Genomic DNA, 22,336 nt, shown 5'->3' with positions numbered 1-22,336 from the left:
AGATCTCAATTGGTGCCTTCTACATGGGGTCTTTTAAATTTAAAAAGTAAAATTCTTCTGCTCATCCTTCTCAGGACCATTTTCTCTTTCTTCATCACCAGTAATTTCCCAGGAACCCAAGAAACTCAGGTTTCCTTCCATCATAGTTGTGATTTCACCAGTGAATGCGACCTGGCTCACAGTGCAGTTAATAACACAGCTCTGACCCTTTTAGCTGGACAGTTCATTATTAAATCTCAAGTCTACTCCATTGCTTAAATCCATCTTCTGATTCACATAGCTCATTATCTTTATGGAATAATGCGTTAACTCTTCTAGGCTTTTTGCTTGTCCAAATGGACATTTGCATATTTCAACGGTCCAGAAAGTGTATCAAACTGCCAAGTGATGCCTAATGGCCCCTTATGTCTCTCCTAGTTTGGAGACTTACTCTTCGAAGAGGAGGTGGAACAGTGTTTCGACCTGTGTCACCAAGTCCTGCACCACTGCAGCAGCAGCATGGACGTCACCCGGAGCCAAGCCTGTGCCACCCTTTACCTCCTCATGAGGTTCAGTTTTGGAGCCACCAGTGTAAGAGTTCAAAGCAGCTGAGTGACCTGGAATCAGCAGAGAAAAATTGATGCAAAGCATCAGCCGAGAAAAAAAAATAAGGAAATTTTACAGTATTGCAGTTTACTTCTGTCCTGTGAGAAAGAAACAATTGAGTATGTAGATAGATAGCAGCTTCCATTTTAATTTGCATCTGAAAGTGAATTCATCCGATAAATGCAGTGGTCTCTATCAGTGTGTTTCTAAAATAGACAGCCAGGGGCCAGGAACGATGGCTTTCACCTATAATCCCAGCACTTTGGGAGGCCGAGGTGAGTGGATCATTTGATGTCAGGAGTTCAAGACTAGCCTGGCCAACATGGTGAAATCCTGTCTCTACTATAAATACAAAAATAGCCAGATGTGTTGGCGCATGCCTGTAATCCAAGCTACTTGGGAGGCTGAGGTAGGAGAATTGCTTGAACCTGGGAGGCAGATATTGCAGTGAGCCGAGGTTGCCCCATTGCACTCCAGCCTGGACAACAGAGTGAGACTTCATTTCAAAAAGAAATAATAATAAAATAAAATAACCAGGTGCAGTGGCTCATGTCTGTAATCCTAGCACTTTGGGAGGCCAAGGCAGGCAGATCATATGAGGCCAGGAGTTCAAGATTAGCCTGGCCAACATGGTGAAACCCCCGTCTCTACAATACAAAAAATTAGCCGGGTGTGGTGGCACACACCCCCGTAATCTTAGCTACTGGGGAGGCTGAGGCACGAGAATCGCTTGAACCCAGGAGGCATAGGTTGTAGTGAGCCAAGATTGTGCCACTGTATTCCAGCCTGAGACCCTGTCTCAAAAAAAAAAAAGAAAGAAAGAAAGAAAGAAATGGAAGAATATTTTAGATTAAAAGTTATCATCTGTGGGGGAAAAAATACAATAGACAGGTTAGAATTCAGAAGAGTGTTTCCTGTTTCTAAATTCTTACTAGCTAGTGCCAGAATGACCTGTGGAAGAGAATTTTAAATGATCGGTGTCATCTAACCTGAGTTTTATTTTAATATTTTATTTATTTATTTATTGAGACAGTGTCTTGCTCTGTCACCCAGGCTGGAGTGTAGTGGCACTATCAGAGCTCACTGCAGCCTTCAACTCCTGGGCTCAAATGATCCTCCTACTTCAGCCTCCCATGTAGTAACTGGGATTACAGGCACGAGCCACCTTACCCAGCTAATTTTTTTTGTATTTTTGTTGAGACAGGGTCTTGCTGCGTGCCCAGGCTGGTCTAGAACACCTGAGCTCAAGTGATCTTCCCTCCTCAGCCCCCCAAAGTACTGAGATTATAGGCATGAGCCATCCTGCCTAGCCAAGACTTGAGTTTTATTCAAAGCTACGAAGACTTTGGAGTTCAGCTGTATTATAGAACAGTCAAGTTTGCTTTAGTTTGTCTAGATTTTGATACATTCTTTGGAATTTCCATCTGTGGCCATGTTAATAAGTGTGTTCAAGTGATATATAAAGATAAATTGGCCCATGGAAAAAGTCAGCCTCCTCCAAATGTATTAGGGATGATTATTTAAAAGACATTCCTCAGGGGACCTTGAGGTAGCCATGTTTTTCCATGGGCCTGTAAAGAAAGAAGAAACAAAACCTTGTTGCTCACCCAGAGTTCAAAATCTCAGAAATGCTGGCCACAGAAGTCCCCTTATTTATTTATTTAGAGACAGGGTCTCGCTCTGTCACCGTGGCTGGAGTGCAGTGGCGAGATCTTGGCCCACTGCAACCTCTGCCTACCAGGTTTAAGCAATTCTCCTGCCTCAGCCTCTCGAGTAGCTGGAATTACAGGTGTCCACCACCACGCCCAGCTCATTTTTGTATTTTTAGTAGAGATGGGGTTTTGCTGTGTTGCCCAGGCTGATCTTGAACTCCTGACCTCAAGTGATCCACCCTCCTTGGCCTCCCAAAGTGCTGGGAGGCTGAGCCAGAAGTCCCTTTCTTTTAATAAAGTTAAATAAAGTCCCAAGAAGAAACTCTTGGCACAAAAGGATATACCGTATTCTTGGACCCAACTTTCTAAGAATCTTCCAGCTTGCAGCACAAAGGCAGCCCAGTCCTCAGTGAAAATTTAAAGGGAGCCTGACAGATTTATGTGAGAGCAATGTCCATTTAAACCATTTAAACAGCAATATGAATCTTGTGCACAGTGTAGCTCCCATTTCATTGAGAGAAGAGGAAATAATTAAGACGGGGTAAAGGAAACACTGAGGAGTTGTTTGTGTCTGGCCATGCTGCTTTCAGTTATCTACTGCTAAGTGTGTCTTATTTACTTCATCTTTTTTTTTTTTTCACTGATGCAGAATTTTGCAAGAGTAAAGATGCAAGTAACCATGTCCCTGGCATCTTTGGTGGGAAGAGCACCAGACTTTAATGAAGAGCACCTGAGAAGATCCTTGAGGACAATTTTGGCCTATTCAGAAGAGGACACAGCCATGCAGATGACTCCTTTTCCCACCCAGGTACACCGAAGCACATACCTTGTCTCATGCATGAGTTTGGGATCTGCCAACTATTGTGTATGTATGTATGTACATATATACACAATTTATATATAAATATATAACATTTGCAAGTATTTATTGTCCAATATGCATGTGCTCTCAGCACTCTGAGAGGTTTTAAAAAGAAATACATCCACCACTGTCCCCAGTCTCAATATGCTAACAGTCTATTTGGAGTGCTCAGTCTCAAAACAATTAGGAGGCAGTACAAGACAAGTGATACATAAGTGCAAACTGTGTGGTAAGGAGCTAAATGCTATGTAAGGTTAGAGGAAGAGAGGTCGTGATCAATAAACAATCTGGTGGCCAGGAAAGCCTGCAGGGAGGGATAAGATTAAAGGCTGGGATAGGATTCAGCTAGGCAGGGGAAAAGTGAGGGGGAAATTGTGAGTAGTTGAAACAATGAATTATTTGTATCTGAAGGGATGGTAAAGGGACCAGCTTGTCTGGTGAGGGGTAAGGAAGGGCCAAGTTTGAGAGAGCTTGTAAACAAGGTTGTCCTAAGGAAATGTGTAAGGACAGTAATCTCTTCCATGTCTATTACGATGACCACGGAACTCCAGCCTGTCCCATTTGTCTTTTAACTCCAGCTCCTAGCCTGCTCTATGGTAGGGTCTTAATTAAGTGAGAATGAATGAATGAATGTTTTCTTTTATTCCCTTAGTCTGAGAACCCTATTTCCGGAGTCTGTTTTGCCCTCTCAGGCAATGTTGCATCCTCATTCTCAGAATCTTTTTCCTCTCCTCTACATCAAATCGTTCCTCTCTCATTTCATCTTGACCATACTCCTTTAGTTCCATCATTTATATAGAGGTATTCACCAACAAGACCAATCAAACTATGGGCAGTTTAATAAAGGTCTTCAGTGCCTTCACCCAATGAAATGACTCTAGTGGTAGAAATTTTAGGAGCCCTGGCAAGCTGGCGGAGGGGAAGGGGGATAAGACAACATTCTGTGGCTGAGTTGCCTGCCAGGGTCTACAGATCAAGCCCTAGTCTCTCCCTGTTTTCGTACTGCAGGCTCCCCTGGACCTCCACTGTTGGTTTTATAATTAAGAATAAATGATTACAAGAGGTTCTAAAATCTCTGAAGCCCTGGGAAGATCCAGGAGGCTTCTGAGACATGGAACTCAAGCTGAGGTCCTAAGCTGCTTCCTACTTGGTATAAAAATCCCTGATATTCCAGAGTAGAGTTTAGAACTTTTCAGGTCACAAATAACTGAAACTGGTTCAAACTAATTTAAACAAAAATGTTAGAGACAGAGATAGTATGAGGATTCAGGCAGATTTCTGGATCTCAAGGGCCAACACACATCCAGGTCTCATAAACACCTGGGCTGGCGAAGAAGAAAACTACAGAGTCAGGTCTAGATGACTCCGCCATCCCTAGTCTCTGCTGCCCTCTGATCCAGCCCTTCCCGTGGCTTCCCCTTGCATTTCAGTGTAATCCTAACTCTTCACCTGGGACTACAAAGCTAAGATTATTTTGAGGCTTATACTTTTTGCAGGTGGAGGAACTTCTCTGTAATCTGAATAGCATCTTATATGACACAGTGAAAATGAGGGAATTTCAGGAAGATCCTGAGATGCTTATGGATCTCATGTACAGGTAAGCTTTCCTGACACACTCAAGGGACACCATTTGGGGGTCGAGGATTTGTCACTGTGGAGTTCTTACTAATGTAGTGATCACAGCTAACATGGATATAGTGATTTGGATGATAGCCAAATAATATATAGAAATTGAACATTCAGAGTAGGTTAATTCATATGTAAGTTTTCAGAAGGATCTCCCTAATTTAAAGTGAGGCATAATAATGTTATTAAATATAATAACATTATTAAATATAATAACGCTATCTTCTACTTACCACAGAATCAGAGAAAGAATAATTAACTGTTATAGGAATTATTTTCCATATGCTTTTGTTCCAATTATATTCAGACATACATATATAGTTTTACTTTAGAAATCATTTTTTACGCGTAGTTTAAAAGTTGGTCTTCCAGTCCTTGTTCAGGAGAAATGACTTACAGAGGCAAAATTGTTCTGATGCAACATCATACAAAGGGCAGTACTTTTGTCTTCTGTTTTATTTTGAGAGAAAGGAAAGAAAAGGCAGAAATTTGCCTGAGAGCCATTAAAATAGACATCATGTTATCAGGTATTTTTTCCCCATAAGGCTTTTACTAAGTACTATTTCTTGGAGGTCAGCACAGCTTAAACATGGAATAAAAATAGTTGGACTAATAAATGTTTTCTTCTGTCTCGTTTTCTGGAAATATAGGGCAAAATCTCAGGTGGAGGGGTACAGGGAACTCTTGGGGAGAAAAAAGAAAAGGTCACACAAAGTAGAAGAACAGTGTCATTAACCCACTGTCCTCAAAACTACTTCTCACTCAATCTGTCTTCAGAATTGCCAAGAGTTACCAGGCATCTCCTGATCTGCGGCTGACCTGGCTCCAGAACATGGCAGAGAAACACACCAAGAAGAAGTGCTACACGGAGGCTGCCATGTGCCTGGTGCACGCTGCTGCGTTAGTGGCTGAGTATCTGAGCATGCTGGAGGACCACAGCTACCTGCCCGTGGGCAGTGTCAGCTTCCAGGTAGGGTGTGTGCAGCTTTTCCCTTACAGCAGTGGTTCTCAACTGGGGCGATTTTGTCCCCCAGTCCCAGGGACATTTGGCAATGTCTAGATACATTTTTGGTTATCACAACTGGGATGGGTGAGTAGGTGCTACTGGCATCTGACTGGTAGAAGCCAGGATGCTGTGAAACATTCTGCAATAGGAGAGCTCCCCTGACAAAGAATTGTCTGGCCCCAAATGTCTGTAGTGCTAAGGTTGAAAAATTCCAAGTTCATACATTATATTTGCTTCTTCTAATTGCCTTCCCATCGTCGTTGGTTTTTTTTTTTTAATTATTGTTTACGATAATGGCACCTAGCCATTATTAATAGCACTTTAGGAGACATTTGCAAACACTTTCACATGCATGGCTTCATTTGAACCTCCCCGTAAAGCTGTGAGGCAGGTAGGTAGGGAAGGTGGTTGGTTATTACTCCCACTTCGCAGATGAGAGAACTGAGAGCAAGTTTTCTAAGGTCACTTAAACTCTTTTTCAAAGACTTGTAGTTGACACAGTATACTGACGTTGTGAAAGTCTGGAAAACATTGGATAAATGATTTTCCTCCTGGCCCATTCATTTGATTCCACTCTTCAACTTTACAGGGTCCCACTCTCCAATCCAAAAATCAAGAAAGAATCAAATTGACCTGAGAAGGGAGAGAAAAGGCTGAATCAGTACCTTCTTAGGATAAGCTGAAAATTACCCACATTTGGCAAAGGGAAATTGTCTGCCAGACCTAAAAGCTGGCTGGGATGGGGATGCTCAGTGGCCACTTAAAGTGTTCTCACTGAATAGTTTAATAGTCTTTAGAGAGAGAGAAAATAAAAAAGCACAATGTTGGGTACTTTTTTTGTAAGAGACGTAGTTTGTAGAGATGACCATCCCTGAAACCATGAACAATATAGCTACAGTGATAGAGTGTTTTTCAAGCCAGACTCACGAAGTCATTTACAAGGGTTTTTGTTATTCTTGTTTGAATTTACATGGCTGATTTTATGAAAAGCTTTGTTCTTGTTATTGTTCTTCAACACAATTTTGTGATGTTGTATGAACCAGAAAGAAAGAACAATTCAAAGTAGCTTCCCCAGGCTTAGAGAATAAGTCACTGAAACTATGCTGGTGCAGCCAGGAGCTTCTGGTTTTCCAGAACACAGCAAAGCTGGGTATTGCCTCCTATGAATAACTCCTCCTTTCTTATGGTCCTCAAGAACAAAAATAGTTATTCTGTGATTTCATGCTTGGCAAGTGAATTTTCTTCTTAATTCAGAAATGTTTGTTATAAAAGCTGATAATTAAATCTCATCCAAAAGCATAAAAATAACACCTGATTTCAAATCACATAGAAGTGCACAAGAAAGTTATAAAAATTATTTTAGATGTATTTGCTTCTTTTCTCAAATTTATTTTGACCATTTGATACTATCAAGAATAAATATTATAGTACTACTCTTTCAATTCCCAGGAAATTGTAAGGCTTAGCACTTCATATTGTTTCATTTACTAAATTATTTTATAATTCTTTTATTCCTTTTCCCATGACTATATTTTATTTAATATTTATCACTTAAATATCAATTGCATTTCATTATTGACTTTTATATTTAGTAAGCCTTACTATTCTAATTTTACCTAGAATTCAATTGATTTGCTAATAATGACATGCCAAAGTGAATCATTATTACACAATCAACAGAAATTTTCCACATTATCCCAACATGGGGGCATACAGCTCTATCTGTTCACATATATTTATCCATTGATTCCTTCTTTTAGAGAATATTTATTGAATACTTACTCTGTCCTCATGAACATTACATTCTAACCAGAGAGACATAATATAACTAATTATTCCAATCTTTGTTCAGTTATAATTATGAGAAATACTGTTATAAAGAGGCACAAGATATTGTGAGCATTTATGGTCCAGGCCCTGTGGGTCAGGGAAGGGTGAAGAAGGTGAAAAGGAAGGCAGAAGAAACTGAAGTGTGAGGGCTTCTTGATGTAGAGGAGGCAATGAGTTAGGTGTTCTCAGCTACAGAAGAGAAGCCAAATTATATTAATGTGTATGAGTGAATTCTTACTTCTCTTAAATGGGACATACCAAATCAATTTGGAAATGTAGCTGGCAAGTGAAAGCACACCCAACCCAGACTGACAGAAGGTAAAAATGGAATTTATCAGCCTGTATGAGGAATGTGAGCCTGGAGTAGCACCTGCCATACTGGACCTAGGGGCCCAAACAATGTCAGCAGAGCTCACTGTCATCACCACTTCCCATCTCTGCCATCTGTTGTGTCAGCTTCATTCTTCACAGGCTTCCCACACCACAGTTTAGGTTTACATCTCTAGGTTCAAGTCTAGGGGAGAAGAGAGATGCCTCCTTTCTAGCAGTTGCAGAGAAAGCCTCAGTGCATCTTACTGATCCTGTCTGAACATCTGATCCTGTGCTCATCCCTGAACCAGCCATACTGGCCAGAGAAACGGAGTGCTCTGATTTACTGACCCCGGGTCATGGGTCCACACCTGGAATTATGGGTGATTTCTTCCCCTAAATCAGGATGCTTTACTTTATAGAAGGAGGAAAGAATTCTAGACAGCATTAACAACAGATGTCCAGTGTTGATTTTGCAAATGCTCTGTGCTTTAATTTTCAACCTTGTTCTGCTCCAATGAAATAGAGCTTTTGGAAAAGATTTATAAACTAGAGATAAATAAATATGTGCAAGAAAAATAACTTTGAGGTCACTGAATTCCAGGAAACTGAGATCACTGAAATTCTGTGTCCCAGAGTGCAATATTTATTTCACAACTGTAGATACGGACACATTCTTAGATACTGCTGTTACTTGTACCTCCCTGATCCTGAAGCCAAGAAAGTCTGCAGAATCCTTTTCCTCTGACTACAGCTAATGAGGCTACATAGCTTCAAATCTGTTCCTCTAATGTGGAAAATTGCATACATTCTAATAGTATTAGTATCTTGGGTTATTAAATGCTTTCAACTGAATTTCTTGGATCTTCTGTTGTCACAGAAACATCATAATACATAGGGCAGGTTTGGAAGAAAGACTGGCCACAAAGGCTTTGAGAGCCTCCTCCTATATTCCTAAAACTACGTTACAGTATTGCATGTGAAGAGATAGGGCTATCTATGACAACTATGTCCTGACTGATTGCTAAGGTTGATTCACATGATCTTGTTAACCAGGCAAGAAGGCAGACAGCTTTTAGTTCACAAGCCAACTCTGATCAGTTAGTAGTGGCTGACTAGAGAACTATGCTTAAGAATTTTGAGACTATATCCAAGCTCTGGGGAAAAAGTGCTACAGTTGATTAGTTATGCCTGCCATGATTACAGCAATAGGAAGGAGTGGCATGTGTGCCACCTGTTTGTAATCCCTAAACTGGGAAGGTTTCCCATTTCTTCTGTTTTTCATATGCATTTCTTCCATAGCTGTGAGCTAGGAAGAAAATGATTCTTGACCTGTCACATATTCACTGCCAGGGCCAGTGCTAGGGTGAAGAGGCACTCACCCTCAGGGTCAAGCGGGTACAAGATCAGTACTTCCATGGCCCTAAAAGCGAGTACCTCTCTAAATTTTGTCTTGGGTTTCTCATTTGGTTCACCCCAACCATGGTCTCTGCATGCTCTGCTAGAGGCTCTAAATGCAATAGTTTATGTAAAGGAAACAAATGCATGGAAACAAAATGTTCAGGAAGAAAAAAAACACACACACAGTAACTGCTGCAATGCCATGAAAACTTCCTTAATGAAGACAGCCTCACTTGCTGTTGTCATATGTCATGGCTGTTTATCTGAGTCAACTCCAGAGCGGCAACATACTTCAGAAAAACACCACTGGAAGTCAGAGGTCCACTCGGTGAAACAGGGAGCCTAGTTAATGTTAATTGGGTCTTTGCCTTTTGAAAACCAAGACACCAGCCCTATGTCCCTTAGGGTTGTTTCACTAAAGTAACTCAGCTGTTGTGACATTGAGGTAAGTGTCCTTTATACAAAATCTCCTCATGGTTAAAAGGAAAAACGTGAGGTTTGAAGAGCAGTTGCTCAGTGCGCCTCTTCTGAATGAATGGCAGACAGATCCTCTCGGGGTAGAATTACAGACCTAGTTTAGTCACAGCCTGGGTAAGGATCTGCACACCAGCCTCCTCATTTCCCCATTCGGGGTTCCTGTGTTCTCCTGTTCTCCAGGCTTATACTGTGGTCTCTTTCAGAATATTTCTTCCAATGTGCTGGAGGAGTCTGTGGTCTCTGATGACACCCTGTCACCTGACGAGGATGGGGTGTGTGCAGGCCAGTACTTCACCGAGAGTGGCCTCGTGGGCCTCCTGGAGCAGGCTGCGGAGCTCTTCAGCACGGTCAGTGCCCAGACGGCATCCCGGGGCCTGGCCTCCCGTACTCCAGCTGGACTTGGGGTGCTGGGAACACCTGGTCTTAATGGCCCAGTCAGCCCCACTTCCCGAGGACACATGCCAGGGTGTGCGGGGCAGGGGATGGGCCCGGGGAGGACTTTGATGTATGCAAATTGCATGAGCTTCCCAAGGGAGCTGAGATAGCCTTTCATCACAGTGCTGGTCTGAGCTTCACTGTATGCTCATTGGTTGGGCAGCAGTTTCACAGTATTATTTCTATTTAATAGGGGTGGAACTAAGCCACAGAGAGGTGAAATGGCTTGCCCAGGGTTACACAATACATGATGAGGCATGTTTTCACTCCCTTATTTTTCCTCTCAGAGAGAAAAAAATTAGGGAGGAACCACTGGGAGGAGAGAGGAGGAATACACAGACAGTGTCTTCCCTCCTAGCCACTGTGCAGTCTGAAGGACCATCACAGACCAGGACCAGCTTACAGAAATGTGGGCACAGAAACCACTGAGACTCCTCTGGTTAACTTAATCTGGATCTAAACACTCCTAGTATATATACTAGAAAAATAGAGAGAGAGATGAAGTCATTGAGATTCAGGGCAAAGAGGAAACACTCTTGTCTATTTTCTTTTCTTTTTTTGAGAGAGTCTACCTCTGTCGCCCAGGCTGGAATGCAGTGGCGCAATCATGGCTCACTGCAGCCTCTGCCTCCAGGGTTCAAGCAACTCTCCTGCCTCAGCCTCCTGAGTAGCTGGGATTACAGGTGTGCACCACCACACTCGGCTAATTTTTTGTGTTTTTAGAGGAGACAGGATTTCACCCTGTTGGCCAGGCTGGTCTCAAACTCCTGGCCTCAAGTGATCTGCCCATCTTGGCCTCCCAAAGTGCTGGAACTACAGGTGTGAGCCACCACACCCGACTTGTTTTCATTTTAATAATCTCCCTCCTTTAAATTTTAAGCCAAGAAAGTATTCAGTACTTTACTGTATTTAGCTGACCCAATTTTGTTTTCATCTATACTATACTCATCCTTATTTTCCAGTTTTTATTTCCAAGTTTCCTCTCTACAATTTTATTTATTTTAATTATTGTTTTAACTATCTTCTCTCTATTCTTGCTTTCCTTTTCAAGATTCAGAAAATGTCTAATATACTCTAATTTTTCCTCAAACTCAACAAAATGAATTAGAATCCTACTAACTCTTTGGAGGCATACATGTAGCATCTGGCTACAGGAGAATCTCTGATGAAATGTAAATACACTAAAACTGCCTTTCTGAATTGCTGTTAGTCCCTGCCACCAAACTTCTCTCCTGTTTTTTTCTTTTTGTTTAGTTTTGTTTTTGTTTTTGTTTTTGAGGCAGAGTCTTGCCTTGTCACCCAGGCTGGAGTGCAGTGGTGCAGCCTTGGCTCACTACAGCCTTGACCTCCTGGGCTCAGCCTCCCACCTCAAGTAGCTGGGACTACAGGAGCATGCTACCACACCTGGCTGATTTTTTAATTTTTTTGCAGAGATGGGGTCTCCCTATGGTGTCTAGGATGATCTGAACTTCTGGGTTCAAGTGATCCTCCTGCCTCAGCCTCCCAAAGTGCTGGGATTACAGGCATGAGCCACTGCACTCAGCCAGTATTTTTTTTCCCCCGAAAGCTCTTCTCCCTACTTATCGCCATACAGGACTACTTAGCGAGGTGTCTAGTTCAGTTTGAAGGCTACCACTGTCCCAGAAGTGCTCAGATACCCCTTCTTGCCCTGTGAAACACTGTGATACAACAATAAATTCACTCTCCAGCACATTGTTTGGGCAATGACCTCTGGTTGCTCTTCTTAAGTTTCCAGTGGATTAAATTCTCTCTGATGCTCTTCTCCTCTTTCCAAGGGAGGCTTATATGAGACAGTTAATGAGGTCTACAAGCTGGTCATCCCCATCCTAGAAGCGCATCGAGAATTCCGGAAGCTGACACTCACTCACAGCAAGCTGCAGAGGGCCTTCGACAGCATCGTTAACAAGGTAGCCGGGGAGCCTGGCTGGCAGGTCTTGTTACCTGGTGGCAGGTGACCCTGTCCTACAGATGCTTAGCCATCCTTCCTCTCCAGGGAGTGATTTATCTTTAGCACATTGCTTTTGCTCTCACCTGACAAACAGAAAAGGGCTGAAATTCCTCTAACAGAGGACCAAAATTCCAAATGTGAAAACATACAGCTTAGATTACTTTATAACCAGGAAATGTGAGAAATTTTTAAGTTTAATTAAAAGAAGGCCCAGAAATCTTTCATGGGATTTCTTTTGTTGTTATTTCTGAAGTTTATTCCATAAGCATTAAATTTTTTTAAGGAGTAATTTCTGTTTACATCAGCCATGGGAGTAAAATGCTTTGTTAACACAATGAGAGACGCCTGCCCTTTGCAACTCAGTGGCTCCTCAGGATGACATAACTAAGGAGAGCTTTTTATATTTTGTTCCTCAGGATCATAAGAGAATGTTTGGAACCTACTTCCGAGTTGGTTTCTTTGGATCCAAATTTGGGGATTTGGATGAACAGGAATTTGTCTACAAAGAGCCTGCAATTACCAAGCTTCCTGAGATCTCACATAGACTAGAGGTAAGAAAAGTGATTCTGTGCGCCTGACCTGGTACACTTTACAAAAACAAGTTAGAGTGGGTCATTACCAAAAATAAACAAATAAAGAGTTATGGATTCATCATTGATCTCTACATAAAGTTTTCCCCTTTGCATTTATAAAAGGCAAAGTAGAAAGGTATTAGGTGAGATCATGAGGTGATGTAATATTTTGATAGTTTTTCCCTAAGACTCTGTGTATGCTTTTCACAGTTTGTAATTTTATATGGTGAATATTTATTTTCAAGTCCGTGCAAAATTCAATCAAGGTCATGTGCTTTCTTATCACCCTTTCCAAATATTAGTAGTTTATACTAGTAGATAGAGAGTAGTAGAGTTTTTCAACATGAAGTTTAGCATCTTGACTTTGAAGTAATCTAGCCAAATGACTGAATCACCCCTAGATAATGGTGAGGCCATCCTTTAGGTATCACTGGATGGCACCTGGGGTCATTCTGATGTGGAGCTACTCAGCTGTGGCCAGCCCGGCTCCATCCTGCCAGTGAGTGACATTTGGTCCATAATACAACAGAAAAGTGTAGCATGTTGTTAGAAGCAAAGCTGAAAGCATGGAGAAAAAGAGAAACAGCCTAGAGAAAGGTCAGGACAAAAGAAACACAGGTTGCAAGGGCCAAACACTAAGAACTCAGTCAAAGGTGCCTCCCCGAAAAAAACCTTCTCAAGCACATTTGGGGCTTTGGATGAACAGGAATTTGTTTACAAAGAGCCTGCAATTACCAAGCAGGACTGGGGTCCTTTGAACTGCTCACAATTAACCAAAGATTCACTTCTTAGGCTTTCATTGCTTTGAATTTGTGCCCTCCTATGAGTGTAAAACTTAAAACATTTGTGTTGCCTAATGGCTTCTTACACTCTCCATCCATGCCAAAAAAGACAAGAGGGTTTATCCTTACTTGACTCAAAGAAGCCATTGCCCAGAGTGGCTGGGTGAGTTGCCCCAAAATTGTTTAGCACATGTTAAAAAGAGCTAGAAATTGACCCTGGTCCACTTGGTTCCCTATATTGTTTCCCCTACTTAGAATTAGAGGTATATATTTTATCTTCTTGTGCACTGTGATTTGCCACAATATGGGAAGCCTGGTGACTTCCAAGTTCCCAGGGTACAGAAGGCGAGAAGTAAAGAGTGTGATACCCCAGGAGATACCTCAGCAAATATAACGATGTTAGCTGAATTAGAGGCCAAGCATACATCTTATAGGGAAGCATATACCAGTTGACAGTGCTATTTTTATTTTTGTCTTAGGAAATGCTGAACTTTGCTCATTAGCTCAGAGGAACTCTCAATAATCAGTGAGCATCATTCTACCTTGCACTTGCTCCAAACTTATTTCACTTCCGAGAAGACAAAGAGTTGCATTATGTTAAAATAACCTTTATAAACTATTGGTTCTTCTTACCTAGGCATTTTATGGTCAATGTTTTGGTGCAGAATTTGTGGAAGTGATTAAAGACTCCACTCCTGTGGACAAAACCAAGTTGGATCCTAACAAGGTATACAAAAATTTACAAAAACTAACCATCAAGCTCTAAGTCCCTTCGTTCTCTACCCAAGAATACATAATGATCTCATCTATCTGGACTCTCCAAGTCACTTAAATGCAGTCAAAGCTTTTCGTCTAGAGTTCAACTACTAATTGGTCAGATCTTAAAGAAAATATAGTCAAAGGCAGGAATCATAATTGGAGCTACCATTTATTAAGCACCAACTGTGTACCTGGAACTGCATTAGGCCCTCTACATACATCATTTTATTTCATCCTGCAACGACCCCTGGAAGTAGATTTTGTCATTCCTATTTTAGAGATGAGAAAACTGAGACCTGGAAGAGTCAAGCAAGTTTCAAGGTCGTGCAAGCAGCAGAGCCAGTACTCAGACTTGAGGTCTGTTGCTTCTAAACCCCTACTCTTCAGCACTGCTCTTTACTGCCTTTTTATAAAACCTTTAAACTCTCCATTTCAAACTCGACAACAGTTAGTGGCTTCCTTCTTTAGGCTGCAAGTATTCCTTCCATCCAAGTCCAGGATCACTGTGCTGTTGGGGGAATGGTAAAAACGGCTTGGGTTTGGGTTTCCTCACTTTCACAAGAGGGTGTGTTCCATTTCACCCCAAAATGGGTGTACAGTTCTGATGCTAACACGTGGAGGTGGTATCAGCTCCCACAGGGTAAAGGCTCAGTCCTCCTCAAGACTGCCCTGACTTCAGATGCCAGCTTCAAGAGGGACCCCCAGGCCAGCAACGCTTCTGATCAGCCAGCTACAAATTTGGGAGTTTCTATAACCTGTTAGCTTGAAAACAGGAGAAAACAAAGCAAATAATAATAATAATAATAATAATAATTTGGGAGTTTCTATGATACCTGTTAGATTAAATAATTCACTACAATGACTCACAGAATTCCAAAAAGTACTCTGGTTACTATCAGAGTATTATGATAAAGGGTGAACATCTTTTTGTGCCTCTATTTATGGCTTCCTGGCTCATCAGTGTGTTCTCCAACCAGGAAGCTCCGCCAAGTCTCAGTGTCCAGAGATTTTGTTGGGGTTTCATTATGTAGGCAAATTGAATACAATCTCCAGCCCCTCTCCTGTCTCCAGAGGTCATCCAGTTCCTACCCTCTAATCACAGAATTGGTCTTTTTGGTGGCCACTTGGCACCCTGAAGCTATCCAGGGGCCCAGCATGAGTCACCTCATTAGCATCACAAAGACACCCATCACTGAGGAAATTCTAAGTGTTTCTAAAGCTCTGTGCTAGGAAATGGAGACAAAGGCCAGACATATTCTTTATTATACCACAAGCTGATGCTGCCCGCTCAGCCCAACTCACATGTCCATGAATGAGCTTTCTAAGTTACTGGAAAAAGTGCAAGTGCAAGGTATCATTAAGGGCCCTGGGACAGAGGACCATTCACCATCTAGCAAACCTATAAAATGAAAGGTCCAGGATATGAAGAAGGTAATGGAAGAGGGGAAGAATTGGCCAAATTGAAGAGTGTTTTTCTACATTTTTCAGAACGCTTTCTCACTTAAGACACATTCCCTAGCCTAGGCTTGAAAGCAGTGACTGTGGTAAGAGTTTAACCAATCTTCAGACACACATGTCTGGGAGATGGAGTTGGCCGTGTGCCCACAGCGATCTGTACATAGCACAAGCTGTGTAAAATGTGACCTCCCTCAGCCCAGGTGCCCTTTTCCCCTCTTTTAAAATTCCCAGGGTAGGTTGTGAGAGTTTGGAATGAGAGTCTGAACCCAGAGTTACAACCAGATTTCATTATACTAAGTCGTGATTTACAGTCTGAGGTCAGTGACCCCACCCATCCCTTTCAGTGGGTGAGTGTCCCAGCATCTGAACTCATGGTCACTTTTTTTCCTAAGAGATTGTCTTCTTTAATGAGTACTTGTTCGCTCTGTGTTTGAGGGTGGAGGTGATGTGAGTGTGTGTTTCAATGAGGCCTAGGCAGTAAAATTCAGTTTTGGTGTTTAGTTCTATGAGTTTTGACAAACACATGTGACTACCTTCATAACCAAGATATAGAACAGATCCACCACTCCAAAATACTTCTCGTGCCCATTGGTAGTCCATGTTGCAGTAGTTCCTTCCTTTCCATTGCTGAGTAGTATTCTATTGTGTGACTACCTCACCATTTGCTTGTTAATTCCCCACTGGAGTGACATTTGGGTTGTTTCTAGTCTTTGTCTGTTATGAATAAAGTTGCTGGAGACATTTGTGTACAGGTTTTTGTATGGACATAAGCTTTCATTTCTCTCATGTACACACATAGGAGTGGGGTTGCTGGGTCCAATGGTAGTGCAGTTTAACTGCATAAGAGACCGCCAGCTTCTTCTGCAAAGTAGCTGTGCATTTTGCATTCCCACCCTCTGTGTATGACAGCTCTAGCTGATCTCCATCCTTGCCAGCACTTGATATTGTTAGTTTTCTTTAGTTCGACCATTCACGCTTCCTCATAACTGTGAGGTAGTCATTGTCATTCTGAAAAGGAAAGTTTGTCTCTTTGGAATAGCAGTTTGCAAACTCTCATACCAAGGCTTCCACTGTGGATCAGTTTGCTCTGCTAGGAAGGTGCGGCCGGTGGCCCTGACTCTCCCCACAGGCACATTCCCCTCTCCCTCCTTGCACCCCCTTCTCTCCTTGGGGGTGGAGAGGAGGAACTTCTGCTGGCCACATTCTCCCCTGCATCTGTAGCTTTTCCGCACTGGGCAGGGCGGTGCTGGCACGCCGTGTTCCTGCATGCCCCTGCATTGCGTCAGGGATGACCGTTTGCTGAATAGCTCATTTTCTCCCTCCCTGCCTTTTCCCCCTTAGGCCTACATACAGATCACTTTTGTGGAGCCCTACTTTGATGAGTATGAGATGAAAGACAGGGTCACATACTTTGAGAAGAATTTCAACCTCCGGAGGTTCATGTACACCACCCCGTTCACCCTGGAGGGGCGGCCTCGGGGAGAGCTGCATGAGCAGTACAGAAGGAACACAGTCCTGACCACTATGCACGCCTTCCCCTACATCAAGACCAGGATCAGCGTCATCCAGAAGGAGGAGGTAATGCACCCAAGGGATTGGCCACCCCTGGATGAGTGGGCTGGGTGGCCTCCCAGAGGGACCCACAAACCTCTTTCACAGTGGGTTGGACTGAAAACAAGGAGGGATGCACTTGAAATATGATCATATGGTTGTCCTTTCACTCTCATGGTGCCAGAAAATCCTATTTAGGCAGCTACATATTTTATAGCACTATTGTATATTAAATATTTAGTATTTTAAAGTTATATCTTTAGTATAAGTGTGTTTATGTATTTAATTATAATATTTAATATATATTTCAATTATAAACTTGTACAACAGATATATTTACATTTTAAATATTTTATATAAAATTTTTCTATATTTCAAAGCTTAGAGGTGATTCAAGCATAGTCGTGCTGTTAATTATTGGAGACGGGACCTGCACATGGGCAGCCCCAGTGAGTCGGTGGTGTGCTTGGGAAAGGGCCATGTGAGGTAGACAAGTTCACTGACTAGCTTCTAGTCCTAGCTTCCTCCTGTGTTTTTAAACAAGCTACGTACCTTCAGTTTCTTCATCTATGCATTAGCAGGAAACACCTCTAAGTACAGTACAAGATTATACTCATTTTATTAATAAAAGGACTGGTCAAGAAGGTCTCTCAAACCACAGAATTGTTCAAAATTCTACACACCATAAACAACTTATTATTCTTTAAAACACATATATATACACTTGTTTGTCGTCCTTTTTATGCAGGGCCACAGACTTCTCTGTGACTGTGGGTTTGCTGATCACAATTCAGCATTTTCTTTTATCAACCACACCCGTAGTGCTTTGTCCATGATTTTCAGTTTTGCTTTGTGTAAGCAGAGTGAGAGCTTAAAGATCCTTGTTAAACAATTTGAGAGCAGAAGCCTTCTGGATGTTTATGATGTTTTTCTCCCCGAGACTTTGACAGCAGTCTTGTGCACACCTAATATGACAGGAATTTTTATAGCAACTCACTTTCATAATATCTTGTCCAACCATTTGGCTTGGTTTTCATAGAAAGAAATCTTTCTTTCCACACCCATAGTTCATCAGTTTCTCCATTATCTAATTAGATTGGGTCATTAAAATAACAAGTATAACAGGCATAATCAAGTTGGTGAACAAACACAGATGAATTGTGGTGAATATATACCTCGTCAGGCAGAAGCAGAAATAGCTGAGCTAACTGGAGAGTCATCCACCAGGTAGTGTTCAGCCGGGTAACCACGTCAGGGTGTGGGTTTCACAGAAGCTGAAGAAAGCCTGAAGCCGTGACTCAGTCAGGAGGAGGTGGGTTTAGAAGCCATCTGCTGTACCTCCTATACTTCTTGATTTGGACTTTGGAACACTGAGATGTTCTAGGCATAACACAGATGTAAACTCATAGTGCCCAAAAGCATTTCAAAACCTTTTCTTTTCTTCATTCCTGCCTTCCTTTCCTTTCGTTCTTCCCTTTTTTCTGTGTCTCTGTCTCTCTTTCTCTCTTTTTCATTTTTGAGACAGGATCTCCCTCTGTTGCCCTAGAGTGCAGTGGCATGAACATGGCTCACTGCAACCTCCACCTCCTGGGCTCGAGCAATTTTCCTACCTCAGCCTCCTGTGTAGCTGGGACTACAGGCTTGTGCCACGATGCCCAGCTAATTAAAAATATATAGAGATATATATTTTGTAAGAGACAGGGGTCTTACTTTGTTGCCCAGTCTGGTCTCAAACTGTTGGCCTCAAACGATCCTCCTACCTCGGCCTCCCAAGGTGCCGGGATTACAAGTGTGAGCCACTGCACCAGCCTGAACTTTTCTTGGCCTTCCTTAGTTCCCCAACAACCTCAACAACAGTTCTCAGCTGTTTGCTAGGGCTGTAGAACAAAGTGCCATAGACTGGGTGGCTTAAACAACTGAAATTTACTGTCTGCACAATTCTAGAGGCTGGAAGTTTGAAATCAAGGTGCCAGCACTGTTGGTGCCTTCTGAGGGCTGTGAGGAAAGGGTCTGTTCCAGGCCTCTCTCCCTGACTTGTGGACAGCCTTCTTCTCCCTGTGTCTCTTCACATCATCTTCCCTCTGTGTTCGTGTCCAGATTTCCTCTTCTTGTAAGGACACCAGTCATATTGGACTAGGGCTTACCCTGCTGGCCTCATTTTAACTTGAATGCCTCTGTAAAGACCCTATCTCCAAAGAAGGTCACATTCTGAGGTACTGAAGGTTAGGACTTTGACATATACATTTTGGGGGAACACAATTCAACCTATAAAATTCAGAAAAGACTACCCCAAACCAGCAGAACTTAGCAAATAGATTGATTGACCCTTAAAAGAATTCCATTTACTGGAAATTCACCCTCAGTTGGAGAAGGCACAGGTGATATCAAAAGCCTGTGTTATGGTGGGGGAGAAAATCTTGAGTGCTGTGCTTCTAATACAGCTTTCTGCATTGTAAGTTGAGTAACATGAGGCTGTGTGTGGTGGCTCTTGCCTGTAATCCCAGCACTTTGGGAGGCCGAGGCGGGGGGATTGCCTAAGGTTGGGAGTTTGAGACCAGCCTGACCAACATAGAGAAACCCCGTCTCTATTAAAAATACAAAATTATCTGGGTGTGGTGGTGCATGCCTGTAATCCCAGCTACTTGGGAGGCTGAGGCAGGAGAATTGCTTGAAACTGGGAGGCGGAGGTTGCAGTGAGCCAAGATCATGCCATTGCACTCCAGCCTAGAAAACAAGAGCAAAACTCCATCTCAAATAAATAAATAAATACATAAATAAGTTGAGTAACTTTCTCACTAATAGGAAAGGCAACCTGACGGGGTAGAAAACACATGGACTTTGAATATAGACATACTTGTGATCGAATTATGACCTCCTCCCTTACTACCTGTGGCATTTTGTGGAACTTAACCTTACAAATCCCCCTTTGACTGTAAAATGGAGAGTATAAAGAGGTTGTTGAGAGGAATAAATGCTAAATGTATGTAAAGTTCCTGGAACATAAGGAATCAAGAAATGTTAGGCCCATCTTTCTTTTTAACCTGTTAAGAGTATTTTAAATTACTCTGAAAGTCTTTCCCTAGCTGCCTCTTCAAATTCAGGTGGCCTCTCTGTCGTAGCTCCAGGCTTGTCCATAGCTTATGAGACCAGACAGTGACTTCCCTATGTTTACGTCTCATGTTCAGTTTGTTTTGACGCCGATTGAAGTTGCCATTGAAGACATGAAGAAGAAGACCCTGCAGTTAGCGGTTGCCATTAACCAGGAGCCGCCTGATCCAAAGATGCTTCAGATGGTGCTGCAAGGCTCTGTGGGAGCCACTGTAAATCAGGTAAGCAAAGCCAGAGGTGGCAGCTCCTCTGGTTCTTATTATTTAGGTTGTCATTATACGTCTGCACCCTCCTTCCTTGGGTTGATGAGGACTTTGATCCATAGACAAACACAGAAGTGTTCCTACACTTAGCCTGAACACCTGTAAGGTTTGGAAGACTTTTAGGAAGCCTCTTCCCTTTCATGTAACAACCCCAGGTAAAAAAGAAATCCTAGAGATGAGTGGACCAGGCTTTAAGGAGTACCACTCTCTCAGAGGAGTCTCCACTTCGGGGCCAGACCTGACAATAAGATGCAAATCTGGAGTCATGTTGAAGAATGCTTAGTCATGACCAATTCACGCAGAGTAATTGCAGGGCTTGAGACTCACCTACAAATGCCTGTAGGAGAGAAGGAAAAGGATCTAGAACATCCAACTCTTGGGTCAGTCAGCAGATGAACCCAGCATGCCAAGGACCTTGACAACCAGGAATGACCTGGGACCTGACTTCTTAGGCCACTTCAGACAAGACTAGATCTTTCTATCAGACTTATTAGAACCCTGACTCCCAAGTTCAGCATGGTGCTCAACCAGTCTCAGATGAAGGGAGGTACCAGCCTAATACCTCTGTCCAGTGGGCCTCCTTAATTCAAATCTAGATCTGCTCTTGTCCACACTTCCACGCCAAATATTCAGTGAGCATCATGAGTCTTTTCTCATTCAGCATAATTGGATTTCCCCACAAAAGTTCTGAGTGTACTTGACATCAAGAGAACAGAAATAGAGAAGAGAAATGCCTATTACATTCCCAAGATCAGGAAAAAAAAATGAGGAAACGTTTGCCTTTGTAAGTGCCAATCCTTTGATAAAATGGAAGACTTTCCAAGCCGACAACCATGGTCTATCTGTATACTATGGATATCTCTGACTCAATCCAGGAGTTCTGCAAAATGATGTTTGCCATGAAGGCAACTAGATAAGTGAACAAAAATGAATAGATCAAGGCAATCCTAGTTTTTAGAAAAGCAACTCAAAGCACATACCATTTGATGTAGTTGTATTACACTTACATATGAATGAAAATCTATTATTAGTAGTATTTGATTAATAAAATAATATTCGGCGCCAGGCTCAGTGGCTGATGCCTATAATCCCAGCACTGTGGGAGGCCGAGGTGGGTGAATCACTTGAGGTCAGGAGTTTGAGACCAGCCTGGCCAACATGGTGAAACCCCATCTCTACTAAAAATACAAAAATTAGCCAGTGTGGTGGCAGGCGCTTGTAGTCCCTGTATTTGGGAGGCTGAGGCAGGAGAATCCCTTGAACCCGGGAGGTGGAGGTTGCAGTGAGCTGAGATTATGCCACTGCTCTCCAGCCTGGGTGACAGAGTAAGACTCTGTCTCAAAAACAACAATAAAAAAGAAAATAAATTTGGACTGTGTACAGTGGTGCACGCCTGTAATCCCAGCAATTTGGGAGGCTGAGGTGGGTGGATCCCTTGAGGCCAGGAGTTCAAGACCAGCCTGGGCAATGTGGCAAAATCCCATGGCTACAAAAAAATACAAAAATAGCCAGGTATAGTGGCACACAGCTGTAGTCTCAGCTACTTGGGAGGCTGACATGGGAGGATCACTTGAGCCTGGGAAGTGGAGGCTGCAGTGAGCAGAGATCATGCCACTATTCTCCAGCCTGGGTGATAGAGCGAGACCCTGTCTAAAAAACAAAAACAAAACACACACACACAGGGAAAATAC

At 42.5% G+C, this 22,336-nt stretch overlaps 1 protein-coding gene across 25 annotated transcripts in view; it reads left to right on the top strand.

Annotated features, from left to right (window-relative positions):
• The window catches only part of DOCK8 (dedicator of cytokinesis 8), a 252,223-nt gene that overhangs the window by 216,222 nt on the left and 13,665 nt on the right, over nt 1–22,336 (top strand). For 23 of the 25 annotated variants that reach the window (XR_001720634.4, XR_010148794.1, XR_010148792.1 and 20 more), the window contains 10 exons: nt 418–570; nt 2,887–3,045; nt 4,596–4,696; nt 5,503–5,695; nt 9,952–10,095; nt 11,980–12,111; nt 12,569–12,703; nt 14,144–14,233; nt 17,065–17,301; nt 20,460–20,603. Coding sequence is in view for 17 of the 25 variants with exons in the window: in XM_016960514.4 (XP_016816003.3) it covers nt 418–570; nt 2,887–3,045; nt 4,596–4,696; nt 5,503–5,695; nt 9,952–10,095; nt 11,980–12,111; nt 12,569–12,703; nt 14,144–14,233; nt 17,065–17,301; nt 20,460–20,603 (1,488 nt within the window). In the remaining 8 variants the exon portion in view is untranslated. The remainder of the gene's footprint in view (nt 1–417; nt 571–2,886; nt 3,046–4,595; nt 4,697–5,502; nt 5,696–9,951; nt 10,096–11,979; nt 12,112–12,568; nt 12,704–14,143; nt 14,234–17,064; nt 17,302–20,459; nt 20,604–22,336) is intronic. The other 2 variants (XR_008536987.2, XM_016960513.4) reach the window with 1 other exon arrangement.

This window comes from Pan troglodytes, chromosome 11 (genome assembly GCF_028858775.2).
Source record: "Pan troglodytes isolate AG18354 chromosome 11, NHGRI_mPanTro3-v2.0_pri, whole genome shotgun sequence".
Classification (NCBI taxonomy): domain Eukaryota; kingdom Metazoa; phylum Chordata; class Mammalia; order Primates; family Hominidae; genus Pan; species Pan troglodytes.
This window is presented reverse-complemented; position numbering and strand designations above follow the sequence as displayed.